At 35.2% G+C, this 17300-nt stretch overlaps 1 protein-coding gene across 4 annotated transcripts in view; it reads left to right on the forward strand.

The window, feature by feature from the left end:
- Positions 1-13024, forward strand: part of MAN1A2 (mannosidase alpha class 1A member 2) — a 267616-nt gene extending 254592 nt beyond the window's left edge. For 3 of the 4 annotated variants that reach the window (XM_001362742.5, XM_007485274.3, XM_056819264.1), the window contains 2 exons: positions 404-519; positions 10412-13024. In XM_001362742.5, coding sequence (XP_001362779.1) covers positions 404-519; positions 10412-10544 — 249 coding nt within the window. In that variant the 3' untranslated portion in view covers positions 10545-13024. Of the gene's footprint in view, positions 1-403; positions 520-10411 lie in introns of those variants that run through there. The other variant, XR_008916779.1, reaches the window with a different exon arrangement.
- The last annotated feature ends 4276 nt before the right edge of the window (positions 13025-17300 follow it).

Below are 17300 nucleotides of genomic sequence, written 5' to 3' on the forward strand. Positions count from 1 at the left end.
TTTGTGTTAGGCAGTACTCTGTTAGCAGTAGTCTTAACTTATAGAATTGGTGAGGTTTTACTGTGTTATTAGATTTTGAATAGTTCAGCCCTCTGTGGGAAAGAAATCTCATCAAGTAATAGGGAAAAACCCTTCCATTTTAATTTTTAAGAATAGAAAGGTAAGGAATTTCTTTAAAATGCTAAAAGGTTTGGGAAAGGCCTTTTCACAGTAAGGAAAGTACTTCAGTTGAGGTTTTTGATGATCAAATTCCCCTTAATTAGAAATCCAGTTTTCACTTATCAAATCTCAGTATATTATGGTTTGCTGAAGTTCTCCCCTCCAGTCTTGAATTTTATGGAATTGTTTTGTTCTGGGTTTTTTTGTTTTGTTTTTTCTTTTTTCTCTTTCATTTCTGTCATAGGCTATTGAAAAGTATTGTCGAGTCAGAGGTGGATTTTCTGGGATCAAAGATGTATATTCTTCTGCTCCAGCATATGACGATGTACAGCAGAGCTTCTTCCTTGCTGAAACACTGAAGTAAGTAGATTTCTTTTTTTTTATATGATTTTATTGTCAAGTAGTTTTACTGTGTAATCTATCAATAGATGATCTATTATAATATATTATGTTTATGGATACAACAGTCATCATAGTATGATAAACTCTTCTACAGATTTCAGATGAATTAAATATAACAAGGGATGAATATCCTGATTTTGATTGTTCTTTTTTGTGGTACAGGAAGATAATTTGGGAGTAATCTTTTCTAAAGTAAGATTTTCTTATTTAACTTTTAATACCTAGAAATATTTTTGACCTTTCATAATGGAATGAATTTCAGATTTTCCATCTTTTTGAATGAAATTTCCTATAAAAAAAAAGTTTACTGTAGGATGGCTTTAAGTGAATGTCCCATCTGTACTTGAAGCTCTACAAATAAATGAAGTTTGTATCTTTCCCATTCTCAATCCGACTGTTATATATTATATATGTATGTCACGTTTAATTATTTAATTTGTTTTCATTACAAATAAAGTATTTGACATAGGAGGGCAAGATATACACTTAAAATTCTTATCCCTGAAAATTCCTCCCACCTAAATATCTACACTACCTTAAATTATTCTCAAAAATGGAGAAAGAAAAGTCTTTTAAACTCTATACAATTTAAATACAATTTTAATTCCTCAACCACAGGACAGTAAAGCAAAGAAAGAGAACTATAAGCAAATGTCACTCATGAATATTACTCCAATATTAAAATCCCAGGTAAAATTTTGATTAAAAAAAGTTTCAGAAATAATCATTTTAAAATTATTCACTACAATCAATATGATGAATTCATACCACTGATAAAAAGATGATTTCAACATTAGAAAAACAAAGTAGTAACCATCTAAAAATCAAAACGAGACCTAAACCAGGTGACTATAAGTACATATAGCCTTTGATAAAATATAGTAATCATTTATGTTAGAAATCCTGACAAAGGAGGTTTATCTTTAATATATCAAAAGTTAACAATATTGGCAATGAGCAAACAATAGACACTTTCTTAATAAATGAATAAATCAAGGATGTCTCCTTTACCTAAAATTATTTCAAATAATTCTGAAAATGTTAGCAATAGCAATAACCCAAAAATGAAAAGAAATTAAAGGTCTAAATGTAGACAAGGAGTAAAATAAAGCTATCTTTATTTTTCTAATATTATGTGGTTTTCTTAGAAAACTGAGAGGAGCAGCTAAGAAATTATTGAGACTATTAATTGTTAAAGTATAATAGGATACAAAATAAATCCACAAAACTCTATAATATTTAATATACTTTTAGTTATAATATTTTTGAAATCCAGGAGGAAATAATAGAGAACTCCCCATATACTGTGTCAGCAATTGACTCTCCAACTGAATTGGTCATTGGGTTTTGGTTGCTGATAGTGTGGGTTGATGTTTAGTTGCTGGAATATAAAGGTGGGCCTAAGCTTAGTGAGAGGGCTTTTGGCTTTAGCCTTTAAAGGGCTTTTTGCCTCTTGGATCTCTAGAGAGCAGAAGATCTCTCTCATAGGCAAGGATCTGCTGTCAGTTGGCTACTGACAGTTGGACTGCTATAGAAAACTGATTGAAGGAGGGGGTGAGTGGTAGTTATCTATTATGTTAGGGAGTTAGTGAATCATTTATAGATAGTATAGGTTAGATAGGCCTGGTGTTTACCAAGCAAGAAGAAGCGGTCCTCATAAGACAGAGGTAGTTATTAGGAATTTTAGATAGTATTAGGAATTTTAGGTATATTTATAGGATATAAGATTAGTAACCTCTTTCCTCTTTTCTATCTTTCCCTCCTTTACTATATCCTTTTAGGATACTATTTAGGATACTATATCCTAAAATATCTCTATTTTAATTAAATTGTTAATTGTTAAAAACTGCTAGAAGCTTTCTTTACTCTTGACTTAAAGGGATAATATTAATTTATGACTCTACTATATTTTCATTAAAACTTAAATTATTAAAAGCTTCCCTCATATTTTGTCAAAACCCCTATTTTAACCCTTACAACTATAACTACAAAATCCATCAAATATATGACAGTTAATCTTTCATCATACACTCAAAACATATAATTAGAAGCACACTTCAAGGAAATAATAACAAATATTTGGAGGAATAATCAGTACTCACATCTGGGCCTTGCCAGTATAGCAAAAATGACAATTACTTATAGACTTCTTATTGCTATAGTAATCACATTACCAAAAGAGTACTATAGAGATACGAAAATAATAATTAGATTCATTTGTAAAAACAAAAAGGTCTAGAACCTTAAGAGAAATCATGGGAAAAAAGTAGGAATGATGGTGGAGCACAACCAGCTCTTAAGCTATACTTTAAGCAGTAATCATGAAAGCTGTTTGGTACTCATTAAAAATTAGAAACTAGATCAGTAAAACATGCAAAATAGAAATGCAGAACACTTGAGTTCAAATATTTAGTGTTGTGTTAAATTCAAGAACATGTTACTTGGAGAAGAATTCCCTCTTTTATGCCTTCCATTGTAGCATCTCCAACTAAGTGTCCTATAAACAAACATATCCAAAATAACTCACTATCTCCAAATCTTCCTCTCCTCCCAACTTTCCTATTTCCCTTGAGAGTACCACCATGTCATCCAGATTCACAACTCAGGTGTCCTCTTCAACTCTTCATTCTCTCTTGCCCCTATACCATCCTGGTGCAGGCCTGCAATCAACTCATGCTTGGTTGAAGCAATTGATCCACTTGGTCCGTGTCTCTCCCTACACCGATCCATCCTCCATTCAGCCATCAAAATGGTTTTCCTTAAGTTTAATGACATTACCTTCCTATTCAGTAAACTTTAGTGACTTCCTACTGCCTTGAGAATTTGCTACCAATTCATCTCTTGGTATTCAAAGCTTCTCCTATTTTTCCAGTCTTCTTACACCTTGTTCCCTGCCACATATTCTTCAGTCTAGCAACACTATCTTCCTAACTATTCCATGAATAAAATTCTCCATGTCTTGACTCTTGGCATTTTCTCTGGCCATCCTCCATGCCTGGAATGCTCTCTTCTCAACTGCTTACAGGCTTTCCTGACTTCCTTCAGATCCCAATCGAATGCCTCAATTCTGCTGCCTTCTCTCTATTATTTCATGTTTATCCTGTATAAAGCTTAGTTGTACATATTTGTTTGCCTGTTTTCTCCTCCACTAGACTGGGAGCTCCTTAAAGGTAGACTCTGTCTTTTCCCTCTTTTGTACCCCCAGTGCCTAGCACAGTGCTTGGCACATAGTAGAAGTTTAGTAAATGTTTTTCAACTAATTGACACCCTCACCCAATACCCTATAATATGGAAACTCCTATAGGTCCTACCTTCATATCTCAGGTACATGCCACTTTGTCTTTATAACATTGCCATAGCCCTTGTTGTAAACTCTCATCACTTCCCACCTAGACTATTACAGTGTCCTACCAATTGTTCCTTTTTCCCACTGCAGTCCATTCTCCACTTGGCTGTCAAATTGATTTTCCTAAAAGCACAGGTCTAGCAGTCACCCTGACTCCCTCCATTCAGTAAATTCCAGTAGCTCTCTGCTTCCTACAGATTCAAAAGAACCTTTCAACCCTTTTCTGACTTTCCAGAATTTTTACACCATGCTCTGCTTTATAACCTCTATAGTCCAGTGACCCTGGTCTCCTTGCTGTTTTTTCCACATGGCACGCCAACTTTCAACTCTAGCTGTTTTCACTCACTGTCTTCCCTTTCTGGAGCTCCTGGCTTTTCTGACTTCCTTTAGATTCTAGCTAATATCTCAGCTGCTACAAGAAGCTTTTCCTGGGCCTCCTTAATTATGCTAGTGTCTTCTCTCTAAGTTTACTCTCATGTGTTCTGCCTGTAGCCTGTTTATTCCTTTCTCTGTGTCCCCAGGACAGTGTTAGAGCACTGTGGTAAAATTGGAGATTATAGGCTATGTCCACCCTCACAAAAAGGGAACCAGAGGTATTTATGCAGCATAAACAAATGTCAAGATGTACCAAGCAGAAGTAAAGGCATAAATGGACTCGTCATTCTCAAAAAAGATACATAGCAAGCAGGAACCAAGAAGCCTCTCACTTGAACAGAAGGCCTCATAATGGCCAGTTACAAAGAGAGACTGGAAATTATTTTGACTTAATTATTTTATTGGAAAACATATTCTCCTTTTAGATTCATTGAAAATATTTATAACCCTAACAGTATTTTGTACATAAAACATTTATTAAAAAAATAAATGTAGAACAAATAAAAGAAAGAAAATTCTAAACCCTTAGAAGATAGTCTTATTGTATTTTGCATTAATTCCTGTTCAATTCTGTAAACATTCATAAATTCAAATATTCAAAGACAAAAAGTATTCCTATAAGCAATGCTTTTCAGCTGGAGGAATCAGGAAAATTAAGGATATAGCACTTGGACTGAAGGAAGGTAAAAATTTTAGAAAGGTAAAAGATGAAAAATTTAGAAAGGTAAAATAAGAAATGAATGTCCATCAGTCCATCAACAAACATTCATTAAGCACCTACTAGGTACTAGAGATACTAGGTACAAAATTTTATGGAAGTGGGGAGGTATATGTTTATAGGCATATGCAATATATACAAAATAAATGTAGATTTATAGGTATATGCAGGATACATACAAAATAAATGTCAGGTTATTTCAGAGGGAAGACCTTGACATATTGAAGAACAGCAAAGACTTCTATAGGACATGGCAGCCATTAGTTCCTCTCCCCATTATCTTGTGACTATCTCATGGATACTTATAATATTTAAAATAGGTTTGTTTCCTTTGAATGTAATGTCCTTAAGGGGCTACAACTGTTCAACTTTTATCTTTGGCCTAGGGTTTTTAATAAAATGAATGTTGATTAGAAGTTGAATTGAGCTTGAAGTATGGTAGATAGTCCAATTTATCCTTCACACTGAAGATATAAAGGAGATTAAAGAGAAATATGGCTGGAAAAGCCATATTGTGGAGACTCTTCAGTTCTAGATGAAGAATTTTGAATTTATCAAGGAGTTAATAACATCACCAAAGATTTTTGAATAATAGAGTAACATCCTGTGCCTTAGATTATTTTGGCACCTAAATACCTGGCGAAGAAAGGGTTTGAATACTAACTGAAAAGGCTATTAGGACAGTCTACATGAGAGGTGATTTGGGCCTGGACAAGGATAGTGGCAGGGAAAATGGAGTTAAGAGAAATGAGTGTGAAATTGTGGTCAGGGTAGAATCAACAAAATTTGGCATCTAGTTAGTCATAGGGAGGAGAGAGGAAAGAGTCCGAAATAGCTTTAGGATTTTGAACCTCAAGGTAAAGGAAGACGAAGGTCTGAATAAGAAATGAGAGCATCTATATAGGGAGCCCAATGGAAATAACCTCTTTGCAGTCTTTGGCAATGTTGGTCTTTGTCTTTTCATGATACAACTTTCTCTTGGATCTCTTTCTGCTTCTCTGTTCATTCTCAGTTTCTTGTTGGTCTTCATCCATGTCACATGCACTAATCAGGGGTGTTTCCCAAGGCTCTCTGCTTCCTTCTCTTTCTACTATCTCATCTGGTTTCATCAGCACTCAGGGCTTCAGTTACCATCTCTGTGACCATCTCTATTCTCTTAATGTGAAAAATAACATGAATGTCCAACTTAAAATGCTATTCTCATTTTCTTCTACAGCAGAGGGAGCTATAGTAATACAAAATATTATTTATGTAGCAATGAAACATTTCTGTTTTTGTTTACTTTGCATTTTTAAAAATATAACAGTAGTCCTCTTTTCTCCCATTTGATTTTATTTGTGCTTCTGTTTTTCTATAAAAACATTCTTGCCTTATAAAGTAGCAAATATTACTTTGCTATTATTAAAAGGTCTTATCTAAATTATTGTTGACAAATAGAGTGAATAATAAATAATGCCTTAGGTCAGTGATGGTGAACCTTTTAGAGACCATTTTCTCCTCTCCTAACCTCCTTAGGCTACTGGGCAGAGGAGAGAGGATAAAGTAAAAAAAATTTCTTCAGTGTGGTGGAAAGGGGAAAGGGAACAGTTTCCTCCAGTCCTTCTGCCTTTCTAGTAATGAACTCTGGTGGACGACAGCTTGTGTGTCCACAAAGAGAACTCTGTGTGCCCTTTTTGGCATATATGCCATAAATTTGCCATCCCAGCCTTAGATGTTAAGAGAAATTAATTGACTAGTTAATTAAGGAGTATCACCTGTAATATATTACTCTACCTTATTACTACTGAGACTTCTAACATCTCCCTGAAAGCAGTTTCACTGTTTTTACTGGCATTAAGCTTAAAACTTATTTTTTTAGTCACTTTGAATTAATAGTAATAAGCTATTCACAGTTACACAGTGCTTTGCAGTTTACAGTGTCTTTCTCATAATAGCAATGTGAACTAGATCAGTGTTTGTACTATTACACATTTTTATAACCTGAGAGTCAGGAAAGCAAAAGACTTACCCGAGGACCCAACAGCATCTCCCAAACTGAGTTTATTGTTTTTCTAACCAAGTCTGTCTCTCCTCACGATATCTTATTTTTAAGTTGACAGCACCAAGTCTTTTCAGGTTTATCCATTGAAGTCTAGTCAGTTATTTTTGCTCTGAGGTACCTTAGATACCTTATAATTTCTTTTTTTTTTTCTTTAGTTTTTTGACTTTGTTTTAATATTTCTTTTCTCATTGGCTTCTTTTTGATCCATTTTAATGTTCATGGAGTTTGCTGCTTGGGCAAAGTTTTGTTCCTCTTGGGCAATACTGTTAATTCCTTTTTTCTAATTCTTTCTTATATAACTCTTGTTTCTTTTTCAGTTATTTACTCTAGTGCTCTTGTTTCCATTTATAAGAACATTTTAGATTCTTGCTTAGTCTTTTCTAGGAATTCTAGTTGAGTTAGTACCCATTCTATGTTTTCCTTTGGTAGGTATTTTTAGACATTATTTTGTGTTTTTGAGTGTCCCTGACACCATAATAGTTATAGTTGAGTTCTTTTTCCAGTCTGCTTCCTGACTTCAGAATTGATGTTAGTTAGACTTGGCTCTGCATGCTTTCCTAAGGATGGTCTGAGTTGGTTCTATTTATTTGGGCACATTGAGTGTGATATTATTATAAGATCTCAGACATAATTCAGGCTGGAGGCCTACAAACATTCAGTTGCCCCATAATGATCTGATTGTGGACTCTTCTCCACCCTGCCCCCTCCCCCCACCCACTCTCTGTCTCTCTCTTCCTCTCTCTCTCTCTCTTTTTTTTTTTCTCTCTCTCCCCCTCTCTCCTTCCCTCCTGCAAGATTTGGATCTGAACTGCTAGACCAATATCAGTCAGTACAAAGCTGCATTGATTGAGAGTGATAGAAGTGTAGGCTTCTGTTCCTGGAACAAAGATGTCACTCTGCTCCTGGAATTTGAGCCATGGTGCTGCCACTTGCTTCTGAACTTAGTCCTGTTGGTCCACATCTGAGAGCACTGCTCCATCTGTGACCTGGAACTGGGCAGTAAGCAACACAGTTGCCAGTACCTATTCCTGTACCTGGTGGAAGCTTCAGTCTCGGTGTGCTGGCTCTGCAGCTTACTTCTTGCCTCACTCCATCCTTACCTGCCCCAGACCTTGTCTATCTCTGGATGATGACATGGGTTTAAAAAATGACTCCTTTTGACTTTTTCTTAGATTTTCCCATCAAGATTTGATCTGGTACATTTTCTCCATTTGTCTGGAGTAATTAGAAGTAGTAGTTAGTTGTACTTACTGCTTCTACTTCACTATCTTGGTTCTTTCTTCTTCCCATGTATCTTTTTTTTTTTTAAAACCTTTATCATTCATCTTAGAATCAATACTGTGTATTGGTTCCAAGGCAGAAGAGCAGTAAGGACTAGGCAATAGGAATTAAGTGACTTGCCCAGGGTAGCCTAGTTAGGAAGTGTCTGAGGTCATATTTGAACCCAGGACCTCCTGGTTCTCAATTCATTGAGTCTCCTAGCTGTCCCTCATGTGTCTTTTTAATATGTGATGGATATCTTATCTGCACCTAATCTTCTTTAAAGAAATATATCCTTCATAAGCATTTGATCCAGTTCATGATTTCATCAGTGTAAAAGGAGCTCTCAGTGAGGAACTTTTAGTAAACATTAGCACCTTCCCTGCACTCTTAGAGAATTGCCTGAGACACCAAGTTTAATGATATGTCCACGGTCACACAGCTATCTAATATTAGAGCCAGAATTTGAACCCTGTTCTCTGTGACTCCAAATCCAGCCCTCTGTACCAGATGCCATAATTCTTATCAAAGAAGCTTCCAAATCATTCAAAGATGGGCAAAAAGAAGGTTCATGAAAAATGTCAATTAATGACCACGTTTCTACTTTGGAACCTATACTTAGTATTGATTCTAAGATGAAAGGTAAAGGTTAAAAAAAAACACAAAAGAAGCCAGATGTTTATATATTTCTGTGTGTAACTTCTATGTATGATGAATGTTTTCTTCAGGAAGAACCACCAAGAATGTGGTGGACAAAGCAGGCATCAAATAATATCACTTGGAAATGTAAATTTTTATATATGTGTGTGTGTGTGTGTGTGTGTGTGTGTGTATACACACATATATTCATATATATAATTTAACCAATATTAAGTAACATTTTACTCATGTTTGAATCATTCACCAATTAGTTGTGCATTCAGATTACTGACTTTTTAAAGCAAAGAACAGCACAGTGCAATAGGAAGAATCCTGACTGGAGTTGTAAGAACTCAGTTCAGAGCCCATTGGGACCAGTCACAGATAACTTCCCTGGATCACAGTGTTCTCATATATAAAACAAGGGGATTGGACTGACCCTTCCTTGAAGGACTCTTCTAGCTCTACATTTATGATGCTTCTCTCAAAATAATTTTCAAATTTAAAGAAAAAATTCAGGTGTTAGCTTGACATGTACTTCTTTCTGCAATGCCTAGCTACTCTGTGAAATACTTTTACTCCCAATTTTGAGATTAAAAAAAAAAAAACAAACAAACTGAAATTCAGAGGTTGAATAATTTGTCCCTGGCTCCTTGGTAATTAGAAGCAGGACTAGAACCCAGACTACCTGACTCCAGAACATCATGCTGACCATCCAACAAGGTACAATTTAGAATTTGCCACACTTAAATCAAAGTTTATACTTCTGTCAATTTTGTCATTTTAAGTAACACAGTGTAACTTGATATATTTATCCCACATAGTGATCCCATCTCATCACCATCAAGATGGCCAGAATCTCTTATTCTTACTTCCTTGTCACAATTTGAGTAAAAAAAAAAACAACAAAACACCACCAACAAAAACCCTATAGATTTTGACATTAGAAGCCTACTTTTGTAATAGCAGCTATGCAATGCATTTTGTTCACAATCAAATCTATTTTGCCTTCAAATAATGTATGTTTTATCTGTTTTTGTAAATTTTTGTTCCTTTGGGGAAATTATTATAAAGTCATCTTTAATATTGCTATATATCACCAAAATACATTATTTGCAGTTATATACATTTTAAAAAAACTAAAATCACTTTATAATTATCATTTTAGAATTTTTAATTTTATGTGATTTTTAATGTGTATGTTTCAGATATGTGAATAGCAAATAAAATTTAAAGTTTTCATCTATGAGTATAAGTAGTGTTATTACTAGAATATATTGTTATACCACAGATTGCTTCTGATCAGCCAAATTCCTTTCTAGGTTTTACGTAAATATTGCTCAAGATAAGATGTTGTTTCCTCTGTCATTAATGTCTGGCTGTGTGTCACTTACCCTTTCGATTTCATTCTAATTGATGTGACTTAAACACTGCATTTTTTTCTTTTTTTTTTTTAATCTTTTGTTTTCAGGTATTTGTATCTGCTCTTCTCCAATGACGACCTTTTACCTTTAGACCACTGGGTGTTTAATACAGAAGCCCACCCTCTGCCTGTGTTACATTTAGCCAACACCACACTTTCAGGAAATCCTGATTTACGGTAAAAGAAGCTCAAGAGGAGAGACTGTACTCACCTGTGTTTTGTTTACATGGACCAATGCAGAAATTAGGCTGGAGAGGGGGACTCTTGGAAACCTGGGCCTCCAAGTCAGGATGTCAGGGTGAGAAGTGACTGCTCCGCTCGAAGCTCTTCAACCTATAGATAAATTAACTTTGAAATTATTCCATTTTGTACCTGACCAAAATATGCTCCACTGTTTGCAGGACAGAGACCTAATGTGCTTTAAATTCTAACGAGAAGGTCATATGGTGGGGGGCAATGCCTATTGTAATTGTATTAATTTAGAATATTGGAGTGAGGAGGATGGGCCTCCTTGAGAATGAATGTGAAACATGGAGCTCTGTGCTGCAAAGTTACAGATGGCCTCTGCAGCAAATTATGTATTTGCTTCCTTCTGACTTGGAGTGGATCCTAAACACCTTGTTTTTCTCCCTCCTCCCTACCCCCAAACTCTTTTGATAATGGAAGGAACCATGAAATAGACAAGGATAATAGAACAGCAAGACTGTACCAGCAGCAACAGCCGCAGAATTTTAAACTGAAAAGAGATATACAGGTCCTGTGTCTTTCTGAATTATCAAGTCCCCATTCAGTGACCAGCCTGGCAGCCATTTTAAGTACCCTATGTGTTTCATTAACTCCCCTTGGTTGAGTCCGTTGTTTTTGTTTTTTTCCCCCTGGGATGTGAATTCACAAAGGAAATACTTTTCCTGTCTTTGTCTTCATGTGGAATCATCAAATCTGCAGTATTTTTTTTATATTCACCACTTTTGAGAACTTAGGTTTGGAAATTTTGTGCATGTAGCTCAGTCAAGTATTGGTAGCATGACAAAAAAAAAAGCTCCATATTTCCTTGAAACCTGTTCTTAAGAGAAAGCTTTCTTATTTTGGTGGGAGAGGATTTTCCTCAAGGAGCAAATCCATCAGGCAAATCTTAGCCTCTTTAGCCTCTGGAATAAACTTAATATAGTCATTCACCTTTCAACCATTGGTGATGGTCTTATTCAAATGCTCTTCTATAGCTCTGAGTTTCTCTTTATTGCCTTGAAGAACTAAATTATTATTACAGCTCAACCAACTTATTAAAGAGTAAGACACCTTGTTTTCTATTTAATCCCACCTCCTAACCCCTCTGTTGTTAGCTGATTGGACAGTCCCATCACAAATCAATTCAACCTTCTCTGGAGACATTTATGGGAAGGCAAAAAATTGTCAAAATAGTCTTCACCAATAAAGGCTTGGTGCAGATAAGCATATAACATAATAGATATGAGATATATTGGTGGCATCTCCTCCTTTCATGGATAGTAGAAAGCTTTTGCACTGATATTTATATTAGGTTAAGTCAGCCAGCCCTATTTGTTTTGGAGAGAGACCATGAATTTTAACCAGGAACATGAAATACTGGAAGATAAATGTTATTTTATGATACATATTTTCTGGACTTGAGTAATTTTATGTTACACCCTGAAACATGTTTCTTTGCCCTTTTATTTTACAAACAACTCCCATTGGTTTGAGAGAGAACATTAGTCATTGACATTTTAATACTACCTTTATTAGTAATTGGACAGTTTTTTAAACTATATTTACTTAAGTCTATATTGGAATTTAAAATATTTTAATATTTTCTTCTTTTCAAACCTCTGTTTAATTTGTGATGGATTTAAGTGGGAAGAGATTCTAAGAAAATGTGTAATTCAATTCTGTTTTTCAGTTCAGTTCTGTATAATTACCTTCAATCATAGATTGTCAGTTCACCAAATATCAGATATATATTCTGTTAGATAATTTTTTTCAGTATGCATTCAATATTATATTGTAAAGATGAAAATTCAAGTCTTTATAAGAGTTCATTTTAGTACACTAAATAATTCCATCAAATTCTGAAATCTTACCAACTTTTTCTACTTGAAAGTCAAGAAATTGAGTACTCTTAGTGTAATTTAAGTACACTTGTTTAAGAGTGATTTTAGTAAAATATGGGGAAAACATTTGGTTTTCCAAAAAAAGTTCTCCTTCCTCCTTAGACATATGGTAAATTCCATATGTAAGTAATGGAATGGATATGAAAACAGGCCTTGTTGTATAGTTCTAGAGTAGATCAACAATCAGGCGTGAGCTGAAACTGCTATAAAGAAGACAAAGCGAATGCATCTTCTGGCCTCATTAGGAATTCCCAAGGTGACAAAGTGGCCATCCCTAATTCTTTGCCCCATGGTCACTTCTGTATTCACCTCTCGGGGCACAAGGAAGGAGTTCCAGTGATGTTCTCTTCCCGCTCCCTACCCACCAGAGTCTGAGCTTAGAATAAGCAGATAAGGGGGCCACAAGGGATAATTTTGTCCCACCTGGTGAACCAAAACCCTATGTGGAAAAATTTGGAAGGATAGGAATCATAAACATATTTTCATTTTTCTCTTCTCAGAATACCAAAGGCAATTAAACTCAATTACAAAGTGACTTGCCAGTTTCATGTTTTGCTTTTTCGTGAATTTGAAAATCGGTTCCTCAAACAAAAGTATCTTCCTCTCATCCTTGGCTCACCAGTGATTTCCCTGCTTTCTTCTTGGGCACCCTGCAAGGACTTTTCCTGTATAGAACTTATTCTCTGGCTAACCATTCTGGAATGGCTGGGGCATCTGCCACTTATTGCTGTGTGATGTTGAATGAGTTACCAAACCTTTCTGGGCCTACACTTCTTCCCCCTCAAATGAGGGGTTTGAGCTACATGGTCTCTGAGATCTCTTCCAACTTTAAAATGTTCTTTTGCCCTTCTCCATGTGTACTGCCTCTTTAGAACCCTAAAACACCTTTCACATAGAGGTGAACTTTCTCTAGGTATGCTCATAACCAATGATACTATCAGTTGGGGCACAAAACAAACCAAAAAATAACTTATCATGAAGGAAATTCATCTAATCTTTAATCTGTATTTTACAGCTGTTTCTTTTTAAAGTCTTGTTTTTTTATTTAGGTTAAAGAATTTTCTTGGGCCCAGCCAGTTTGATATTATTAAAACCAAGGGAATGCTACCATTCAGTGAGGAATCAACAAACCAAGACTGAGCACAGTCTAAGCAAACTAAGGGCCATAGTATGAGATGCTCTATCTCCACTGGCCTCTCTGTGAAGTTTTATGTGCCTAGAATATGATCTAGGAAATAGAATGAAACAACTCACAGCATCTCAGAGGTAGAAGGAACCTTGGAAGTCATGTGGTCCAGTCCCTGTCTGAAGCATGAATCTACTTGAATATGTGCTTACACAGAGTATGGGGAAGAAAAGAGTGCCAGCAGTGAGGTTCAGAGCACTGTGGGACTTCAGAACACAGGAGAGATCTTTCATGGATTATTGACTTCCCTCTTTGTGACACCTTTTGCTAACTGGTACTTCACTTTGGTCTCAGCGTTTCATAACCTGGGATTCATTGTCTCCAGTCCCCATTGCCAAAGTCTTTTGAAAGTCACCCTTTAAAAAATAAATGTGATTGTGATTATTGTTATATAACTTTCTCCTTAAACTTGTGGTCTGCATAATGATACATAGAACAGGCTCTCTGTTGAAGCTATTTGAATCCTTCTAAATGTTTACCAATATAAACAAATATTCCCCATAATTGAGATTTGCAACTTGGAGAAACAAAGGTTTATAATATATTTGAGGAAATGTATTAATATTATCATATCCTAATAATGATTATTGTAATTTATAGCAAATGTTTTTTAATTATATATATATGTGCATATATATATATATATAATTATATAGTAATTTTTATTCAGATCATTTAAGTGGCAGAAAAAAATTCTTTACCATACCATTTCATATTAATTACATGATTAGTTAATTTTCTTTAAAATTTTTTCTTTTCTTTAAAAATCATTTTATACTTCTGAAATAAATCTTTTAATTAGCCACTTATAATTCATTAATAAATCCCCCTTGTCCATAAGCTGAATCATATTACAACTGAACTGTTACAAATTTTAAAAATATAGCACCCTGAAAATATGTTTAAGCCTCAGCTGATAGCCAAAGAAAATGTGCTTCATTTACCTGGTTATAACTAAATTCTGTTAACAATTGAGTATAGCAAAAGAATTTTTTCCACTCATATGCATATGATAGTCATTTGCTATAAAGAACAAACCATAAAAACACAAGTTGTTGTATATTTACCAATTCATTTTTTTCAAGTCCCTCTCTAGAGTTAATCTATTATGAAGTACCAGTCACATGTAACCATACGTTCTAGGCAGACAGTAAGATACCCATCAAAAATATCACTGCAAAAGGCAAGAAATGAAGAAGCTAATTTGATACAGGTATGACTTTTGACTATATTTTGCAGTGATTATTTTTTGTCCTCTTGAGTGTGGGTTTGATTTTTAGAAAACCAAATCTGGTTGATAATGATAAGCTGGCACCAAACTTTTTGGCTATAGTAATACAAGAAACTGTCTCAGAAGGCATTTCCCAGAAACAATGTTCAGAAATGTATTAAGGAACAGCTGCACCATTGAAATGAATGAGGCCATCTCTTCCCAAGATGACTTTGCTCAAATATCACACTCCTTTGGGTTTATAGATTGAGTTGTGTTTGTTTGATGCAGTATCCATTATATTTTTTGTGCCTATATCTTATTAACTTCATTGAAAGAGAAGAAAATTTCCTTTCCTAGCTTTCTTAATTCCATCTAGATTGCCATATTGTTTTCCATTTTCTTTTGAGTAGACCCTACCTTTCTGAATCCCTTTGCTTCTTTCCCTTGTGCCTGCAGAAGAGAATTCCTTCCACCTCAGAGGCCTGGAAATTCTTCATGTCTCTTTCTCAGTGACACTGTGAATCACAACTTTTGCTCCTTTGTGAAGATCAAGAGGGAATTTACCCAAAAAAGATTCATTTTTTGGGGTTGATCCAGCCTTTATTGGATTAAATATCTAGGCAAAAATTAATAACTTGCCTGTTCCTAGTTCTCTCTCTGAAGCATGAATCTGTCTCTTCCTAAAGGTTCCTAACCCAAAGCTGATCATCCTGTGTTCTTTTGGATAAGGAGTTTTTCTTCAAATAAGAGTCATTTGACTTCTTAGTCAAATGGTTAATATCAACTTAGTTGCTTATGCTTCTGTCTTGGTGTGAGAGAGATTTATAAGTAAAAATAGTATATGAGAAACCCCAAAATGTATTTATTTCATCTAAGAGACAGTTATTAACTGTTTGCTAATGGAGGGATTAATACCATAGCCACTACTATATAGGATAACAATATTAACCTATTTCAAACAATACTGTATATTTGAATTCCCATAGAAGGTTGATGTAATGGGATGTGGTCCATTTTTTTCTATAATTTCATTTTTCTATAAAAGTATAACTTAAGCAAGTGAAACATATTTCTCAAACCAGTCACCAGACTCCCAGTGGAGATCTGGGAAGTTAAGAAATGACTACTAATCTATATAAATAACATAAAGATAGATACCTTGGTTGGGGTGAAGCTGAGATTATCTGAATTCTTATTGACAAAATTTCACTAAAACGTCTGTCCTCAAAAAGATCAAACCAAGTTAAATAGTACAGAGAATGTCAGCTCCTCAATTCAATCCACAATCTCAAATAAGTAATTTTAACCTTTAGGTAACTGTCTTGTACATCCATTTCCTTTTCTTCCTTTGGGCATGGAAATAAAGTTGTTTCAAATAAAATTTATTAGAAATACTTTAACCTTGAGTTACTCTCCATTTTACTAGTTTCTAAGCTTATCCAATCTAGAATTTTCAGTCTTCATAAAACAAACTAAGTGACTGCATAGGGAGTAAGTGTGTGTGTGTGTGTGTGTGTGTGTGTGTGTGTAGACATATATATGTGAGATTTTTAAGCTAACTACAGTCTGTGTTTAGCACACTGAACACAGAAGTATTGGTTTTGACTACACAAGATTCCAAGCAGAGTATTTTTACAGTAACCAAATAGTGAGAGGGAGGCCTTCTGGATGAAATACATTTTCAAGGCAATTTTCTGTTACCTCAGCTCATTCAGATCACCAGGATGGAGATTATTATGTTGAACTACAAGAGCCAGCTGAAAATTTTTGTTAGAGTAACTGTGACACTGTTATTTTCATTTGGCACCTATGTTAGTGTTGGGTTCTTCACATTGCACACGTGTGTGTGTGTGTGTGTGTGTGTGTGTGTGTGTGTGTGTGTGTGTGTGTGTGTGTGTGTGTGTGTGTTTAAACAGAGGGATATCTGTTTCATCTAAAGTTGCACTTCTCTTTGTCTTCAGAACAGAATTTATTCATGCAATATCACTAGGCATGGCTGCCTTTCAAACTGAGTGTGGGGCTGGGGTCAAATGGCCCCTGCCTCTTTCCCAAATCCTCACTTCCATTTTCATACAGACGAGATCATATTGTCCTTTTCAGTGTGATGTCATTTTGATGCCCCAGATCTGAATCCTTCTTGGTAAAAAAGGCTCTCTAGGGCATCAGAATGACCAGAGGAAGCTCATGCTTTCACACTTCCATATCTTGTGCACTATGGTCAGAACCCAAGTACATGGGTCCTAGAGAACCTCTGATCTCAGTGTTGCAATGAACCAGATACAATGTAGAAGGAAGGAAAGATCAAAACTCATGGAAGAGAAAAATACCACTTTTTATATATTTTCTATTTGTCAGCATATTGATACTTTGTGAACTAGCTGGTCCCCATGTCTTTAGCAATAAGCCTGACTT

Source organism: Monodelphis domestica, chromosome 2 (assembly GCF_027887165.1).
Source record: "Monodelphis domestica isolate mMonDom1 chromosome 2, mMonDom1.pri, whole genome shotgun sequence".
NCBI classification, from domain to species: Eukaryota; Metazoa; Chordata; class Mammalia; order Didelphimorphia; family Didelphidae; genus Monodelphis; species Monodelphis domestica.